The sequence below is a fragment of the Herpailurus yagouaroundi genome, unplaced genomic scaffold, assembly GCF_014898765.1.
Source record: "Herpailurus yagouaroundi ecotype Mexico unplaced genomic scaffold, PumYag 355, whole genome shotgun sequence".
In the NCBI taxonomy this organism is placed as follows: Eukaryota; Metazoa; Chordata; class Mammalia; order Carnivora; family Felidae; genus Herpailurus; species Herpailurus yagouaroundi.
Window position 1 is genome coordinate 2,630,886 of NW_024412572.1, and position 18,547 is coordinate 2,649,432.

Below are 18,547 nucleotides of genomic sequence, written 5' to 3' on the forward strand. Positions count from 1 at the left end.
TCTCTTTAGAGGTGAAGAACCTGAGAGGGAGAGTGACTTGCCTAAAGTCACACAGCTCCTTGGTGTCAGCAAGGACCAGGACCCAGGTCATGCACTCAGTAGATGTTATTGTGTTCCTGCTGTGGACCAGGCACACAGGGTTTGGTCCCTGCTCTCCAGAAGTCTATAGTCAGTTAGGGAGACAGGCAAGTGAGCCAAGAATTAGAGAAGAACATGATAAACTTCATGACGCAGGCACTTGTTCACAGGGTACTGAAGAAGCATGACGAGAAGTGAGCAGCCAAGGAAGTTTTTCTGGGCAAGTTGATCCTTAAGCCTAGTGGTGAAGGAGAAGTAGGAGTAGTCCAGATGAAAAGGAAGGGAAGAAGTTTCAGGAATAGGTACAATGCTCAGGCAGGGAGCAGGGTCCTTTGTCCTGTGAGCTTATGTGTCCCTGGCATTGTGCCATGGGTTCACCCACCTGTGTTTTATTGTGAGTACATGTCTGGCTCCATCCCCCACGAGCCCCTGAAGTCTGGGAAATCTCTTTCCAATGTAAGTCGATCAGATCTTTCAGCCTGGACATGACCATGTGGGGTCTTGGTCAGTGCTGTGGAGTGGATGTTACTTTGATGTTTCTGGTGAGACTCTCCTCCACGTTTTACATTTTTCCTGGAGGCGGATGATATTGCTTTCAGTGATTTGGAGTACCCCCATCAGGAAACAGTCGAAAGGTATCCTGGGCCCATGCCTGGTCCCTCTGAAGACATACCATAGGTGCCTACTCCTTTTAGCCCGTTTCTCTAAGTGAGCTCTACCAGACCCACTGCAGGGTGAGGGTGAAGAACTACGTGGAAGTTCTCAGCTAACCTTCTGCCACAACAAAGCCCTGACACGGTTGCTGGGTTATTAATCTGCACCTGTTGAATACAGGCATTCCTGGCCTCTGCCGAGGCTGGGCTCCCAAGTGCCTTTGCAGTTGGTGGGGAGACAGGGAGGGAAGCTGTCAGCCAGCCAGAGTCTTTAGTATTTTAGCTTGACTCTCCAATCCCATTTATTTCTACCAGGCCTGTTACCTTGTGGCTGTTCCGTCCCCAGCCTGGGCTCCTCCAGTGGCAGCAACTGCCATCATCAGTGCTGGTTTCCCACAAAATTTATCATTCATTCATTCATTCATTCATTCATTCAAAGACAGGAAACAGTTTGGATGGTATCCTGCTTCATGGAGATCATGGTTTGGTAAGGCAGCTGGACATTAATCAAATAATCATTCAAGTGAATGTAAAATTACAACTGCAGTAAGTGCTACGAAGGAGAGGAATTTGGGCCCATGAAATACTGTGAAGGTAGGACTTGACCTTGTCTGGAAGCCAGGAAGGACTTTCTTTAGGAAGTGACGATTAAGGGAGGCATCAAGTGTGAACAGAGTTGGCGGGGGTGCAGGGAGTAGATGCAGAGTGTCGAGGGCTCAGAATGTTGGGAAAACTGCAAGAGGGCCAGCAGTTGGGTGCAGTGAGCAGGGGACTATGGGGACTCCTGTGGGGTCCCATGGGCTGTGTTAAGAACTTTGTTCTTTATCATTAGAGCAATATAACCATTGAAGGCTTTTTCATAGGGAGGTTGAAGGCTTCCCAGACTAGGAGAGTCTGGGAAGGTAGTAATGGAGAGAAGTGGACAAAGAAGAAATACCCTGGTGGGTCTGAGTCTGTCATTCCAAGGCATCTGGAAGACAGAGTCCATCAGCTTCCCTCCTGTTTGGAAACTTTAATTTCCATGCACATGCCATTGAAAGACACATGGTGATGGGTATGATTAGCACATTGCAATCTCAGTGCAGGACACGTGCCTGGTCAGCACCTGCCCCAAATGACCTGTGAGATGTGTTCTGGGACTGCATGAGGGGGCCATTGCTCTGCCCCCATCCCTCCAGGCTCAAAGATTCCTGAGGGATGAACTCTTTGCATTGCAGTGACCAATGTGTGCGGAGAGACTTGGCAGGATGCTTAAGAACTTAATGACAATGGAGGCATGATTATAAGTGGCACACTATTTTTTCCCCCCATGATAACTCACATTTTAGCAAACAAAGCAGTAGAGTAGAATAGTCAAGAACACAGCCTTTGCCAGGGGATTCAGATACTCCAGTTATTACCTGGTTTACACTATCTGGGTACTCCAAAGAAATCAGGCCATGTAACCCTTCTTCAATCCAGCTTGAACTTTTCTACTTTCTTGTTTGTCTAGAATGTCTTTGCCTGCATCTGTTCAAGCCTTATTCATTCAAACTATTCATAAGATAATGTTAATAGAAGTGCGATCAAACAAGATAAAGCATGTGTAGAAAATGAAACAAATGCCCATCAATAGGGGAATGACTAAACAAATTAGGATTCATGTCTGCTGTGTAATATTACACATTCATTAAGGTAGTTCTATGTGAACTGACCTGGAAAGGTAATATATCTGTGATATATTGCTAAATGAAACAGGCAAATTGTGGAACCATACATGAAACAGGATCATAGTTGGATTTAGAAAGGAATGTGTATGGAAAAAGTTAGGATGAAACGTACTCCAAGTTGTTAATAGAGATTTCCTCTGGAAAGGATGGTGGGATTCGGCTAGAAATGAAATTGAACTGTTCACATACAGTTAATGTACTTTTATGGTTTGGGTTTGCTTGTTTACTAGAACTGTGTTAATTTTGTAATTGAAATAAAATCAAAATGCATCAAAAAACTTGTTAGAAGAAATAAACCATGGTTCTATTTCAGTTGTTAGATTGGGGACGTTCTTCCCCTCCCCCTAATTTATTATTTTATTAAAGAACAAAATGATAGCAAGAGAAAGTTACCTTTCTGTGAAAGCTCAACAAAAATGCTATTCCCCAATGAAACATGTTTCTGATTCCTCAATTGGATGTGCTGTCTCCTTTCTTTGAACCCTCAAATACTTTGTGTGGCTTTTGCGGCATTTAACTCTGTCTACCTTTTATTTCATACCTGTTTTACTGCCTCTCTAGATTTAAGCCACTGGATGGATGTCATGATAGAGAAGAAAATCAGCTTTCAAGTTAGAAGATCCGGATGTTGGCCCTTGTTCTGGTTTTCTAGCACAACGTGACAAATGAGCTCAAACGTAGTAGCTGAAAACATAGTCACTTTTTCCTTTCTTATGAGTTTATGGTTAGGAACTTGAGCAGAGCTGGGCTGGATGATTCTTCCACTCATGTGGTATTGAGTTGTGTCCCTTGGTGGAATTTAGCTGGGGGTTGACCTGGACAGGAAGGTCCAAGAAGACTTCCTTCATATGGCTGATGCATGGCCAGGCAGCTGAAAGGCTGGGTCCAGCTTAAGTCCTTTGTCTTTCTGAGCGAATGCTCTTACCTTCCCATGGACTTCTTCCTGGTGGCTCCGGACTTTGAGACAAAGGCAAACCAAACAGAAGCTGCCTGTCTTCTAGAGGATGCAACCAGCAGAGTGTCTCTTCTGCTGTACTGATTAAGCATCTACAGAGCCCACTCAGATTTAAGAGGGTGGGAACAGAATAGTGCTTCTTGAAAGGCAAATTTGTATGAGAAATTTGTGGCCACCTTTAATCTGTCACAGCTCTGCTGTAAGTGCAGCCTCCATGTCTCAAGGACTACATCTATTAATTAAAAAGAACAAGATCTGTAATGTATGCAAAAACACCCTATGCATTATAAAAAGCTATGTGTACTATATATATATCAATAATTATCTTGATACTAACTCTGTATCTTACTCAAGGCAGGTATTTTCTAGAGGTTTAGTACTTTGAAAACAGACTCATTTATCAGCTAATTCCCAAGAGGAACACACAAAGAAAGTGATGTGGGGCATGGTGTAGTTGCAGAGTACAGACTTTGACTAGGTTGACATGAGTTAAATCCAAGCTGTCAACTCAGTTACTATCTGTGTGACCTTTGTTGGCTCATTGCACCTTTCTGAGCCTTAATTTCCTCCTCATAGTATGAGAGTAGTATTTACTGAGCTGGGTTTCTGTGTGTATTGGAGCTAATTTGTGTGGAGCACTTAGTATGGCAACTGTCACATAGTAGGTCTTCTGTTTCTCTTAAGATGATGTAACAAAGTCATATAGCAAATTTGGCCTCCTCGCTGGTTTCTCTGCATTGGTTACTCCATCCGCAGAGATGACTGAGACGGGGTCGAGAGACCACACCTTTGTGAAAGCAGCAGGGAAGGGAGGGCTCCACTTGTCTCTCCCAGTCTCCTCCTCTTTCCAGAGTGTCCCTCGCTGGGGGTTTGGTGCCCCGTGCAGCTGTGGTTGTAGTCATTCTTCTCTCGGTTGGATGCGGTCTCCTTTTTAGGCCTGTGGCTTTGCCTTTTGTAGATGTATGAGATCAAATCAGAAGGCAGCATCACGAAGAAGTTCAACGAGCTTCTGCAGAAGCTGAGCTCGCCCCTGAAGCCTAGAGTTCCAGAGCACAGTAACAACAAGATGAAAAATCTCTCCTACCCATTCTCCAGGGAGAAAATGTATCTGTAAGTATGGGAGCTGTTGGGGTAGGGATGTGGCAGGGGATGGGAAGGGAAATCAAATACCACTCAGTGTCTCAGCTCCCACAATGAGTGCCCCACAGCCTGGGAGATAGGGGAGGAGGCATACTCTCATGGTGAAATGTTCCCTGCATCTGCTTTCTGAATCCCCTTCCCTAAATGAGATTATCCCAAAGAACTCCCCAACATGTGTCCAGTGGCTCATGGAGCACCCACCATTTTAGTCATGTTGCATGATGGATGGAAAATCATGGAGCACAGAGCCATAAACTTTGGGGTTCAGTGAGAAAATGGTCAGATACCTGTTTACCTTCTGTGAGGAAACCATTCTGCCCAGTTCCTAGTCTAATAGGGTTTCAACATATTGTGATAAACCAGAGAGAAGGAGAATAAAGTTTCTGGATTTTTGTATTCCCATCTGCATACTCATGTACCCACTGACTCTGAAGAGATGCCCACCCAGATCCCCCCTAGGGAGGGGGGCGGGATAAGAGCTCTTCACAGGGATGGCCATTTGGGAAACCTTTGGAAGAATGAGTCATGGTTGGGAAGTGAGAGATGGAGCAGGCAAGCATCAGTTCTGTTGTAGGTGCTGATGGGAGAATAAGAGTGTCAGGATTAAGAGAGGGAAAGCAAGGACCAAAGATAGGTAGAGGAGATAGAAGAATCTGTCCCTTTTGGGGAGATGGCATTCCCAAAGCTGTGTTTCTGGTGTTGATTGGATAACATCTCCTACCCATTTTTTGCCGTATTAGATAATAATTCAATACACATGTATTTACTGTTTGTTTTGCACGTATTTTCTCATTGAATCATTATTCCCCTCATGATTCTGGTCCCAATTCTGGTCACCAATTCCAATGTGTGTGCCGGTCTTCCCATCCACCAAGGAATTCTTTGACATCCTGCAATTCGACACAGTTCTGACACCACCTACCCTTGGAGAACATTACATTTCCCAGGTTGAGGGCTCAGTGCAACAAGACTGCCCTCCACCTCAGATGCCAATCACAAGTCCAAGGTGTTCCCTGTGCTTCTGACTGGCTGGCTGTAGATCAGAGGTTCCCATGACCTCCTCTTCAGGTTTGATTAACTTGCTAGAGGAGCTTACAGAACTCAGAAAACTGATTTACTCACTAGATTACTAATATATTACAAAGGATATGAATCAATGGCCAGATGAAGAGATACATAAAGTGAGGTTCTGAATGAAGGTGTTTGTGTCTTTGTGAAGCTTGGGGCCTGCCATGGGGGCACATGGAGGCATCCTAGTTCCCCAGCCTGGGTACTCTGCAAGCCCTTTCCTTTGGGGTTTTTCTAGAGGCTTCCTTATGTAGCCATGGTTGATTAAATCACAGGCCATTGGCTACTGATTTAACCTCTAACCCCTCTCACCTCCCCAGAAATCAGGGGTGGGACTGAAAGTTCCACCCTCTATTCAAGGTTGGTTCCTCTGGCAATCAGCTCTCTCTCCCCCACCTCCCTTCCACCTTTAGGGGATTTCCAAAAACCAGCTCATTGATAAAAGCCTAGTTGTGGCTGAAAGAGGCTTGTTAGGAATAACAAGACACCCATTTCACCTTTATGGCTCTGAAAATGATTTCAGGAACTGAGGACAGGAGACCAAGTATTATGACAAAACATGTGCCCATTGCCCTTATTGTTCAGAAAATTCCAAGGAATTTGGGAGCTATGAGTCGCGAGCCCTGGATGAAGACTAAAAGATGTATTTAGCATAAGTCACAATGTCACCCTGCCTCAGGAGGTGGCCATTCAGATATAATGGTGTCTCATAGAGAGGAAACTAAGGTCGGGGATCTGTTCAAGTTCACACAGCATTAAGTGGCTGAACTGGGACTGGGACTGGCACATTGACCTACTGGCTGCTGGGGTTTTTGGTTTTTTGGTTTTTTTTTGGTGCTCTGTGTCTCTTCCATGCTTCCCCTTCCTTGGGTCTGCATGCTGGTGCTGGCATCTGAACTGCCATCTCCCATGCATCTCCATTCATTCAGTGCCTGTGACCCTTCAAATCCAGTTCCTAGACACCTCCATCTGGAAGAATCTTCTGTCCTTCCCGCCCAAAATAAGCTCTCCATCCTCTGAATTGTTAGAGCAATGGTCTACCTACTATCATGTTCTACTCTTCATTGGTTACTAGGAAACACATGCACCCAAGTGACGGGGGCTCCGGGGGAGCTGGGAGCACATTCCAGGCATCTGCACCCTGAGCACAGTCAGATCTACACAGGTGTTCTTTTTAGCGAAAAGGTCACAGTGTGAAGTGGAGGACAGATGCGGGCCTTCCATAATTAAGAGTTTGGTAGCTAACTGATGTGACAGTAGTGACAATATTAAATGAAAGTTTGAAAAACAAAGCCTTATCATCCCAGTACCAGGAAACTATACTCTTTCTGGTGGTTGTTATATTGTTTACTCTCTTTGTCCATACACAGGAATCCTTTCTACATACTTTCATGTTTAAAACATATCATAGTATAATATTTTCCTGTCAGTCTAAAATTTTCTACTTAGGATGTTCTCATAATTATAATTTCCAGTGACTGCATGATAATCCACCCTGTTGATTTTGGAATTTCATTTTATGTCCACTATCCTTATTGTCAGTAACTTTGCAACGAACATTTTTATTTATGGAACTTTATTCTTCTATTGAATTTATATTTCCTAGGATTCATTTCTGTGATCAGTTCTCACAATTACTAGGTCAAAAAAAATTATAAACACTGTGTGTGTGTGAGCATGTGTGAATATGTGTGTCTCACACATCTTGCTGTGTTGCTTTCTCAAGGTTTGCTCTGGCCTGAGGTGACAGTGGTCTCAGGACAAGGGTCATAAAATGAGTTGACCTTCTGTTTTCTTGGTGTCTCCAGGTACAACATCCATGACAAGGACACCTTCTTTGATAATGCCACCCGTAGCCGCATCGTAAGTACACAGGTCAACTACGGGTGGTGGGTTCTAGAATAAGGGGAAGGCTGGGTACCCAGTGTGGTAGGGCCTTCTCTTGCTCTTCCTGCTACCTCCCATCATCCTTTGCTTGGGGTTGCCTAGCAACCAAGGGGCGGATCCAGGAGCTTCCCAATCTTAGTGGCAAAAGGAATAGCAAACAGATCCCCTCACTTAGAGGCTGAGAGAAGTCTCTTCTCTTAAGGATTCTCCACCTTGGCCATTTGGAATCACAAAAACAGGAAATGTCTGAGCTGGTGGGGTCTTTCAGCTAATCAGGTGACCCCCTTGCTTGACAGTTGGGGAAACTGAGGCTCTAAGAGGCAGTGGATTGAAAAAATTCATACAGATCACTAGTGTCTGAATGAGGACCCGTGGCGGGGCTACTGTGTTTCTTTTACCCTCTAAGGAGTGTTGTGCATTTATATCACAGGGGATGCTAGAACTAGCCAGTTTGTTCAAGAATAAAATTCCCAGCCCATTCAATAGAAAGCCAAAATTCATGACTGTAGCTGTTCTTCTACTATTTTTTTTTTTTTTTCCTTTTGAAATCAAGGCTTTGGCTTTTGCATGATGATGGATTCTGACGAAAATCTGTGTATGGCCTGTGCCCCGTGGCCTCCATCTGAGCTGTAGCGTGTCTCCATGCTCTGGTCCATTTATTGTCTATCTGCCTGGAGAGCATTCAGCATATAGACAGAGGAGAAAAAGAGGGACCCAAGAAAAGCTGCTCACTTACGTATGCCACAGTGGAAACAATGGCAGTGTGTTTCCATTGTACCCTAGGAAAGAACTTAAGTTTCAACAGAGGAGAAGTAAGGGTCAGGTAGTAGAAGGACTTCCAAGTCAGCAGGGTGATCAGAAGGATGAGAAGTGACAGGTGATTAGAGGAAGCTACAAAACATTTCTAAGGCACACTGAAAACATGGCCCTCCCTGACTCTTTGCTCACAGGTTGGGGAAGAAAACACCTCAGGTTCCTTAGCCTAGTGTTTTAGGAAGGTTAAAATGAGTACATGAGTTATCATCCTATGGAAAAAGGCATAAACTTCCCATTTTTTTGTTGATGCTATTACAAGCTGTTTAAATCGCCCTGTGGCTTGGGTCTCATGTCTATGGGGGAGTTATAGGGTGTTGTGGAGATTACCAAATAATTGCAAAGTACTTGTAAAATAGTCAATGTCATATAAATGCTGTTCCTAATTATTATTGCTGTCGAATTACTGCACAGTATTGTAAGTGAATTAAACATTCTTGGGCCCCATAGTGCTGGAAGTTATTTATTTTCCACTCGCTCTAGGTCTGTGGCTGGAATATGGGAGTGTGAATGATGATGCAGGAACACGCTTCTCTCATTCAGCTCTCATTCTGGAAGCTTCTCCCTTTCCCTAGTCCCCCCCCCGCATAGTGAGAAGGGGTAGAAAAGAGCCTTTGAGTTTTGCCTTGGGGTCTACTCTGCCCTGGACTATTGTCTGAGGAACCTGCTCGTATCTGTATATGGCATCCCTGTGCCCCTTCTTTATAGGTGTCCTAGCACCCCAGCTATTTGTCCCAGAGCAGACTTCCTTGCTGGGAACCTCTTTATAGTTGGGCACAGGCTTGGGACCCTTTGGAGGGCACTAGCTGGCCAGTCACTGTTTCCTCTGCAGCCCTCCCTCACATGTGAGAGACATTTCCCTGCAAGTCCCACGTCCAGGGCTCTGTTGGCCTATTTTGCCATACAGTCGTCATTGGGCTGAGAGCCTGGTATGTGCCCCAGAAGTGCTCCGAGACAAGGAGTCTTGAGGCAGTGTCTGACTGGGGAGACAAGATGAGGACTCAGGAAAAAAACAGAGAAATAATAGTAACAATGAGCAAGATGTATGTGGCCCTCTATGAGTTTACAAAGCACTTTCATGTTTTCTTAGAACAGCTCTGTGAGTCAGCTTCATTACAGAGAAGGCCAGGGACTGTCAGGGCCCTCAGGGAGGTTTGCTCAGGACCCCTTGGCTAGGAGCTGGGCCTGGAACTGGATTCAGCGGCCTGCTCATCCCGGGCTTTCCCCAGCGTGGTGCTACTCAGGGTTGGCGGACAGGACACCCTCCTCTTCCCCTTCCCTGGACGTTCTGGCCCCAGCACTCCCTCCCAAGCCCTCCTGAAGCATGTGGGTCTGGGCTCCCTGGCATGTTTTCCTTACTTCCTGTAACTGCAGTCCATATACAGCCTTTATGTTTTTGGGGTAGGGCGAAGGGGATAGTGTGCGTGCGAGGGACTTAGGTTCTTTGCTTCCTCAAAGCACTCAAGTTCGAACAGGTTTGATGTGCAGTGCATGAGCTTGGCATATGCTTGGCTTCCCCCTCTCTGGAAGTGGGTCCAGTTGCCTGGTCCCCTGCCCGCCCCCTCCCATGGTGGCACACACGGTCATGGTGCTCACAGCCCTGCTCTTGTCTGTTTCAGGTGCACGAGATCCTGAAGCGCACAGCCTGTTCTCGGGCTAACAACACAATGGGTAAGGACCCCCTCTGCCGCCCACGGGCCCAGTGCTGATGGGCTGCCACGGTGCCAGAGCTGTCCTCTCTGCAGCTTGCTGCAGGGTATGGGGGGCAATGAAGAACAGAACAAACAGACACCCCCATGGAGGAGGGGAGGCTGCTTGCACTCAGGGCCAGGGGTCCTGCTTGCTTTCCAGGAGCAGCAGCACCCCATCTTGTGGGGGCAGGGGTGTTCCCCAGATTGCTGTAACTTCTCCCAGACCTTCATCCCTGTCTCCACAACCTATACAAGGTTTTAATAATCACCCAAACATGGCAGGTTTAGTTTATTTATTTAGTTTTTTAAAAAAAATTTTTTTTTCAACGTTTATTTATTTTTGGGACAGAGAGAGACAGAGCATGAACAGGGGAGGGGCAGAGAGAGAGGGAGACACAGAATCGGAAACAGGCTCCAGGCTCTGAGCCATCAGCCCAGAGCCTGACGCGGGGCTCGAACTCACGGACTGCGAGATCGTGACCTGGCTGAAGTCGGACGCTTAACTGACTGCGCCACCCAGGCACCTCAATTTATTTAGTTTTTAAGAAGAAAGGCATCTCAGAGACCCTTTAGTGCAGCCTTCTCCCTTTATGTGTGAAGGAGCCGACCTCCTGCAGGGAGGTCACACGTTAGTCTGAAGGTGCAGCTCCTGAGTTCAGTGTTCCTGTCACCGAATGTGGCTGAATCTGTTCCCTTGGTGATTTGTTTTTGAAACTTGAGTGTATTAGTCTTTGCAGTAGGAACGTCAGCATTTGGGAGCCAATAGGGCAGGCCAACTGATGCTGGAGAACTTTGCGGAAGACACACAAATTGGCTGAGGTGGAGATGGGAGCTTATGAGCACAAGCACGCGTCCTTTCCACAGGAATCACTCTGCAGGCCAGAGCTCTTTCCAGAGCAGCTACCAGCACTCAGAATGGCTTTTGAAACCTTTGGGAGAAATTCCTTCAAAATACACTCTGGGGTGGCAAATCTTTGGCTTTTGAGGCAGCCTTGAGTTAAAGAGTTCAAAGTCATTTAGAGGCAAGTCTAGTGAATAATGTAGTCAATCAAGCCAAGAAATCACAACAGTGCTAATGATAATAAAGGTAGCATTGGAGAGTTTTGCGGGGGGACTCATAAGCTGCCTTAATACCAAGGGAGTAGTCCTGGAGAAGGAACCAGAACAGGTTTTATATAGTGATAGTGCCTTTAGTCTAGTGCAGAACTTCTCGAGGGGGCAATTTATGATGACGGGCTGCGTTGATATATTCATCTTGTACAAAATCCCAAATAACACTCTAGTTTTTGAAAGTCAAGTCTTGCATGTGGTGTTTTGTGTCTGGAACATGGTACTGATGAGGTCAGGACATGAGTGAGGGAGGTAATTAATTAGCCCAGCTTGATTCCATGGAAGGACTGAAGCCCCCACTTAGAGCAGCCATTTTTCCTTGGTTCCAAGGACAACCAGAAGAGTCAAGAGATCTTAGAATGTATTTTATATTTTCTCATGACTTCTATCAGAATTCTTGAATTTACCTCATTTCTTGACCAGTTCACTCCTCAGCTCCATTAATCTGCCTTTTATCCTGTCAGACCATCCTCAATTTGACCAAACCTTCTCCCTCAGATGTCATGGGTGACTTCCAATTCCCACATTTCATGGCCTTTTTCTTAGTCTTCCTCTTCTTTAACCTCCTACACATCCTTCCACACCTTCTTTATGGACCTTCATCCTCTGAGAGTTGATATCCAGGAAGGTGCTACTGCTGTACTGATCTGCTGCCACTCTTAAAAAAAATAATAAAAATTAAAAAATATATATATATACACACATATATATTTTAGATATCTATATCTATATCTATATCTATATCTATATCTATATCTATATCTATAGAGAGAGAGTGAGTATGAGCAGGGGAGGGGCAAGAGAGAGGGAGAGAGAGAATCCCAAACAGGCTTTGCACTGACAGCACAGAGCCCGATGTAGGGCTTGATCCCATGAACCATGAGATCATGACCGGAGCCGAGGTCAAGAGTGGGATGCTTAATACTTGAGCCACCCAGGTGCCCCTCTGCTGCCATTCTATTTCTGCCTCATGGGCCACACTTTCTTTGGTTCTTCATCCTTCTCCTAGATTTTAGATGTTTTCTTCTCCGTATTCCCTTGGCCTCCTTACTTTTCTCTGTATACAGATGACTAGGAACCATGTATTTCTATTTCCCACTTCTCTCACTAATTCTAGCCCAACATTTCCAACTGACAGATGGATATCTCCACTGAGATGTTCACCAGAACCTTAAAATCAGTATATCAAATGTCCATTTCTAATTCCCCCTCTCTTCCTCTCTCTCCTGCTTCTCTTCCTGTTATTGTGACCACTGTCTTCTCTGTTTTTGCTCACATGGTTCCCTTCACCTGAATGTCCTCCCCCCATCCCCCCATGCCCATCCCCAGACCAAACATGGCTGTCCCATGGGTTCTTCCAATGCCCTGTCCTTGGAACTCCCACCAAATTCAGTCTCTTTCTTGCTGATTGCTATGTCCATGGCCTAGGCTCCCAAACAGTCCTTGAAGTGTGTTGAATCATCTCCTATGCCCCAGTGCACCTAGCTGTCTGCCTTGCACATTCTAGCCCATGAATTTGGTTTAGCAAATTAATTAAACATGCCTAGCCTGTTAGCCCACAGCGATTGCTGGTAATTGTAACTATGGACAAATAAATTCTCTGCAACTCAGTTTCCTTGGATGTAAAGTGGGATAGTAACATCTATCTTGCAGAGTCTTTGGGAAGATTGAGCTGTTAGTTTGTCTTGTAAACTAGGAAGTCCTTGAGAACTGAAGTTTATTTTGAGAGACCATCTCTGGGTTGTCAAAAGGCCATTAGGGATCCTCTACTTTAACACTGAAGTTTTTTTTTCTTTTTCATTTGAGGATATGAATTTTTTGGTGATGTCTCAAATCAAACTTCTTAAGAATTTTGTTGTGTTGAGTAGTTTTCAAAAATTTCTTTTTTGTCATTCAGAAAACATTTATTGAGCACCTTGTCTGTGTCAAATGATGTTATAGAAACTGAGAGATGCCAAGATGAATGTGACCTAATTTCTAGCCTTGAGGGCTCTTAGTTTAGCTATGCAGACAGTCATGTAAATAAAAAATTATGAGCTAATCTGCTAGGTACAACTATAGAGACATGTACAGAGTGCAGAGGGAACACAGAGGTGGAAGCAATTAACTTCCATGTGTGTGTGTCTGAGTATCAACGTAAATTATCCAGTATTCATTTCGTAGCTCAGGGGAAAGTTGGCATGTCAGTAATTCTACAAATGGGGACAGAGATGACATGTGACTTGTCCAGGGTCACATACTGAGTCATTGTCAGATGGGTCTAGAACTTGGGTTTCTTTGCTCCAAATCTTATGTCCAATACCTTTGGGATGCTGTGAACTAGAGGTGGAATTAGGTTGAATCTTTAAAGTCTATTACTACAGAAGCAGTAGCCATCTGGCCACTGATTTATAGGCATTTGAATTGGAAGGGAGAGCCTACCTTCTTTTAACATATATTGAACCTTAGGTCCTAAAACACCCAGGTACTTCTGCTAGGGGTCTTGGCAGGGAAACGTGGAGAAATGAGTTCAAGTTCTGTCTCTACTAAATTTGGTTAGATTTTGGTAGGCTGTATTGTGTCTGTTAGCCTCAGTTTTCCTGCACTTACAAAATGCTGAAAATGAAGGAAAACTGAGGTTAACATATTATAAAGCCTCTTCTTTAGTGCTATTCTAATATAATTTAAGTTAAACTTTAAACAACTCACTATACAAATAAATTTTAAAGCCCCATTGTTAGTCAAACTATAAGAGACTCTTAAAAACTGAGAATAAAATGAGGGTTGATGGGGGGTGGGAGGGAGGGGAAAGTGGGTGATGGGCATTGAGGAGGGCACCTGTTGGGATGAGCGCTGAGTGTTGTATGGAAACCAATTTGACAATAAATTTCATATTAAAAAAATTTAAAAAATAAAAAATAAATAAATATCTGGCAGATTTTACCAGTTGTGTGTGGGGGGAACCCATTGTTGATTTCTGTACTTTAAGCATGGGCATTATAAAAATGAAGTGATGAATTATATTTTCTCTAGATTCTCAGAACAAAGTGTCTAACTACACACTCTGTGTCTTCATGCAGATGCTCTGAAGGAACCTCAAGCACAACGTAAATCAAAAAAATACAGACTTCCCTTTGGGGGGACAACCCAGCTCTCATCCATGTACCCCAAATTTCAGTGAACTTTAGTTCTTAATTTCTCAAGCCTGGAACTGTAACAAAGTGCTATTGGGTTGATCTTGTGAACATCTATGAAATAGGCACAATTTGACTCTTTTTATTTATTTTTTTAATATTTATTTATTTTGGAGAGAGAGAGAGACAGCGTGCAACCAGGGAGGTGCAGAGAGAAAGGGAGACACAGAATCCAAAGCAGGCTCCAGGCTCTGAGCTGTCAGCACAGAGCCCGACGCGGGGCTCAAACCCATGGACTGTGAGATCATGACTTCAGCCGAAGTCGGTTGCCCAATGGACTGAGCCACCCAGGTGCCCCTAGACACAATTTGAGTCTTTACAGCCATTATCCTACTCTGTATCAACTGTGTTTTTTCTTGAATTTATTATCCCAACCACTAAAAGGTCTTCTTAACCCTAGTTTTACCCATTTTTAACCTATAACGTAAAATTAACAGCCCGTGTGAGCTTCTTAAAATGCATATCTGATTATTTCACTGGTCTGCTTGAAATGACAAAATAGATCCACATTTCCCTTAGATAAAATCCAAACCTCTTAATAGTTACCTGTTATGAACTTGATGTTTGTGTCACCCCACCCCCCGATCCATAACATTGAAGCCCTAACCCCCATCCAAGAGTCTGTTAGTTCAGCAGTAGCTGCTGCTGATTTACTAGCTTTGTAACAAGGGACATATGACTGAACTTCTCTGCTTCCCAGCAGAAGAGAACCCCCAGGCTGATTTTCAAGTTGTTTGTCTTCTGTGTTGGAAAGTCAAGTTCCCCTTAAGCTCTTTGGCCAATGTACCATCTTACTTAGAAGATCAGAAAAAATGAGGAATGTAATGACACTCAGAGGCCTCAAGATAATATGGCCCTTTGAGCCATGGGGTAAATTTTGATTTTATTGCCCTTCTCTCTGGTTTTATAGAGAAGCACAAATGACTAGAATTGACTTAGATTCCTCCAGAGGAATCTGCCTCATAAAAAGAAGAGAACAGGGAGAACAGGACGGTGCTTGGAATTGTTTTCCAAGGTATTTTTCTTGATCCTTCACCCCTGGAATTACTTTTTATATGGTCATTATTGTGGCCAGTTCACAAAGCTTCATTCCTTTGCCATTGTACCCAATTACAAAGGGAATTAGAAGATGGCAAAAATAAGAAAGACTGGAATCAAAGCTGGAAAATATGCTAAAGATAATAGTAACTCAGACACACTCCTGGTCATTTAGTATTATCACTTTTTTCTTTGTAGAAAATACTTTTTTTTTTTTTTTTTGAGAGCCTAGTTTTGCAAAGCATGAAGCTGTATATGAGTTGCATGTATGGAATTATTTATATTCCCGTCTTGTTCCACAAAATTTCTGAGGTGGCTTACAAGAAAAACAATAAAACAGCATAATATAAATAAATAAAGAAATAAGAACCAGGAAAAACACAAATTAAAATAGAATGTCAAAACTAGGGGGGAAATGGAATACAAATATTTAAACCATAAGGGCCTATAGTTCCTACAGTTGGGGCTGCAAATTTGACCTTGAACCAAGTGAAAGGGGAGTATGGTTAGTGGTTTAGCTCTTAATATCCTCAGCAACATCTTTTGGTACAGAAATTTTTTTTTTTAAATTTTTTTTTTCAACGTTTATTTATTTTGGGGACAGAGAGAGACAGAGCATGAACGGGGGAGGGGCAGAGAGAGAGGGAGACACAGAATCGGAAACAGGCTCCAGGCTCTGAGCCATCAGCCCAGAGCCCGACGCGGGGCTCGAACTCACGGACCGCGAGATCGTGACCTGGCTGAAGTCGGACGCTTAACCGACTGCGCCACCCAGGCGCCCCGGTACAGAAATTTTTCTAAAATCTCTCATGCTATTCTCTGCTTTCTTATGTAGAATAGATCAAGGTATATCTTCTATGTAAATGCATATGTAACTTTTTTTGGATGGTTCAGGGTCATCACTAAGAACAGAAGTTTTTAGGGTGGCTTAGTCGGTTAAGCGTCCGACTTCAGCTCAGGTCATGATCTCGCGGTCCGTGAGTTCAAGCCCTGCGTCGGGCTCTGCGCTGACAGCTCAGAGCCTGGAGCTTGCTTCAGATTCTGTCTCCCGATCTCTGCCCCTCCCATGTTCATGTTCTGTCTCTCACTTTGTCTCTCAAAAACAAATAAATATTACATAAAAATTTAAAAAAATAACATCAATTTTTAAAATGTTTCCTCGAGGATTCCCAAAGTATTGTTAGGGTTCTTTGCCCCATACTCTGTGATATCTTGAATTTTTGACTCTGGTAACCTCCTTCTCTGAATTCTGCTTTTTCAGTTTTTGCTGTTTGGGAGACAGAAAAAGCAGCTTATTAGAATTTGGAGCAAAGAGAGAAAATGCATTGAGGGAGGGTCTGAGGATTCTGCTGTGGTTACGGCATGCAACATTAGAGAATGGGTTTTGTGAGATTGGGGTACTTTTTCTTTCTTCTGGGCTCTCTGTTGTGACAACTGAGATAAGCAGATAAGAGCTCTCTGAACACATAAGGTATTATTGTAACCAGAATAATAAGGACCCCTTGCACATGTGCACTTTCACACTTATTTCTCATGTGATCCTTGAAGCCACCGTGCAAAGTAGGGTCAGCAAATATTACGTAATTTCACAACTGAGAAATTAACAGGGTGCCCAAGATCAGAGATTTAGAGCCAGATTTAGAACCCAGGTACCCTGGCTCTTCTTCAGTTCTCTTTAAATTAATTAAATTAAGTTCAATTAAGTTAATGAATAAATGGATGAATTTATCTGGGAAAGGTTTCACAGAGAAATGGAAGCTGAGGTCTTCCCAGTGTAGCATCCATTCATTTACTCAATGGATATTTATTGATATATTTATTGATGATATAGATATCATTCATATCTAAAGAATAGAGTAGTGAATCAACCAGACACAACAGACACAAATCCCTGCTCCTATGGGGCTTACATATGAGGTAATATTTGAGGAGAAGAGGAAATAGGCTGCCACCGTGGCTGTCTGGAAAGACAGATGCATACAAGGAGAGCAAATAATACAGGAGACATGATGGAAGCTACTCCCGAGAATCAGGGTCCCAACAGGAACAAATGACACTCTCAAAATAGGATAATTTAAGGTAGAAATATTGAGATACCATTTATAAAGGTGTGGATAGGGAGTTGGGGATGCCTGGAATTAGAGCAGTAAAGCTGTTCCTAGCTCCAGATCCATGAGGTGAGAGAAAGGTTACTGGAACATGGATGGACAGAACTGGGTAGAGGAGACCCATTAGGACAAGCAGGTGACTATTCAGGGAGGAGGTCAGGGGTCCCAATTCCCTCTGACCTGCTGAACCCAATGGAAAGCCAGAGAGCAAGGGAGCCCATTCATGTCAGATAGAGAAGGGGTGAGTGTGTCTCTAGAAGGAGCAAAAGGAGGATAGGCACATGCCCAGCAAGACTGGAGAAGCAGGTGGCATTTCAGTTCTGGGACGAGCAAATTGAGAAACTTAGGTCAAGTCACATTCCCTCACTGGACCCATTTCTTTCTCCCCTTGTAACATAGAGGCCCCACAGTGTGCTTGAAGCTTCTAATTCCAGGTCCAGCATTTCATAGACTTTGATTCAAAGGAACAACATGGTCTCCTTTCCATAAGAGCCAGCTGGGCTTGGAGCGCCTGGGTGGCTCAGTCGGTTAAGCATCCGACTTTAGCTCAGTCATGATCTCTCAGTTTGTGGGGTCAAGCCCTGTGTCGGGCTCTGGGCTGACAGCTCAGAGCCTGGAACCTGCTCTGGATTCTGTGTCTCCCTCTCTCTCTGCCCCTTCCCTGCTCATGGTCTCTATCTCTGTCTCTCTCTGTCTCTCTCTCTCTCTCTCTCTCAAAAATAAACATTAAAAAAAAAAAAAAAAAAAGAGCCAGCTGGGCTTAGACAGGGGACTGGCTCTTCTATAAATTCACACTGAGCAGGTCCTGGGCCATAGCCAGGACTTGAGGTGGTATGATGTTTACGGACCTCAAAGACCATGGGAGAAGACAATGGGGGGAGGTAAGGGCAGGGAGGATTCAGGACCACTGGCTAGCATGGTTGGGAGAAAAGATTGCATTCCTACATCATTCCTTTGCCCGAAGCCCTGGATGACATTGCTTAGGTGTGGCCATGGTCCATTGGCATCCAAAACCCCTGGTGTACCTCGAAAAGCCCTGGCTCTCCAAATCCCACACAGGATTTGCCGAGCCAGACTGTGTGTGTGTGTGTGTGTGTGTGTGTGTGTGTGTGTGTGTGTGTGTG

At 44.2% G+C, this 18,547-nt stretch overlaps 1 protein-coding gene across 5 annotated transcripts in view; it reads left to right on the forward strand.

Moving 5' to 3' along the window:
* Positions 1-18,547, forward strand: part of ANO2 (anoctamin 2) — a 339,770-nt gene that overhangs the window by 98,105 nt on the left and 223,118 nt on the right. For all 5 annotated transcript variants that reach the window (XM_040462871.1, XM_040462873.1, XM_040462872.1 and 2 more), the window contains 3 exons: positions 4,354-4,505; positions 7,412-7,466; positions 9,923-9,974. In XM_040462871.1, the coding sequence (XP_040318805.1) occupies positions 4,354-4,505; positions 7,412-7,466; positions 9,923-9,974 (259 nt within the window). The remainder of the gene's footprint in view (positions 1-4,353; positions 4,506-7,411; positions 7,467-9,922; positions 9,975-18,547) is intronic.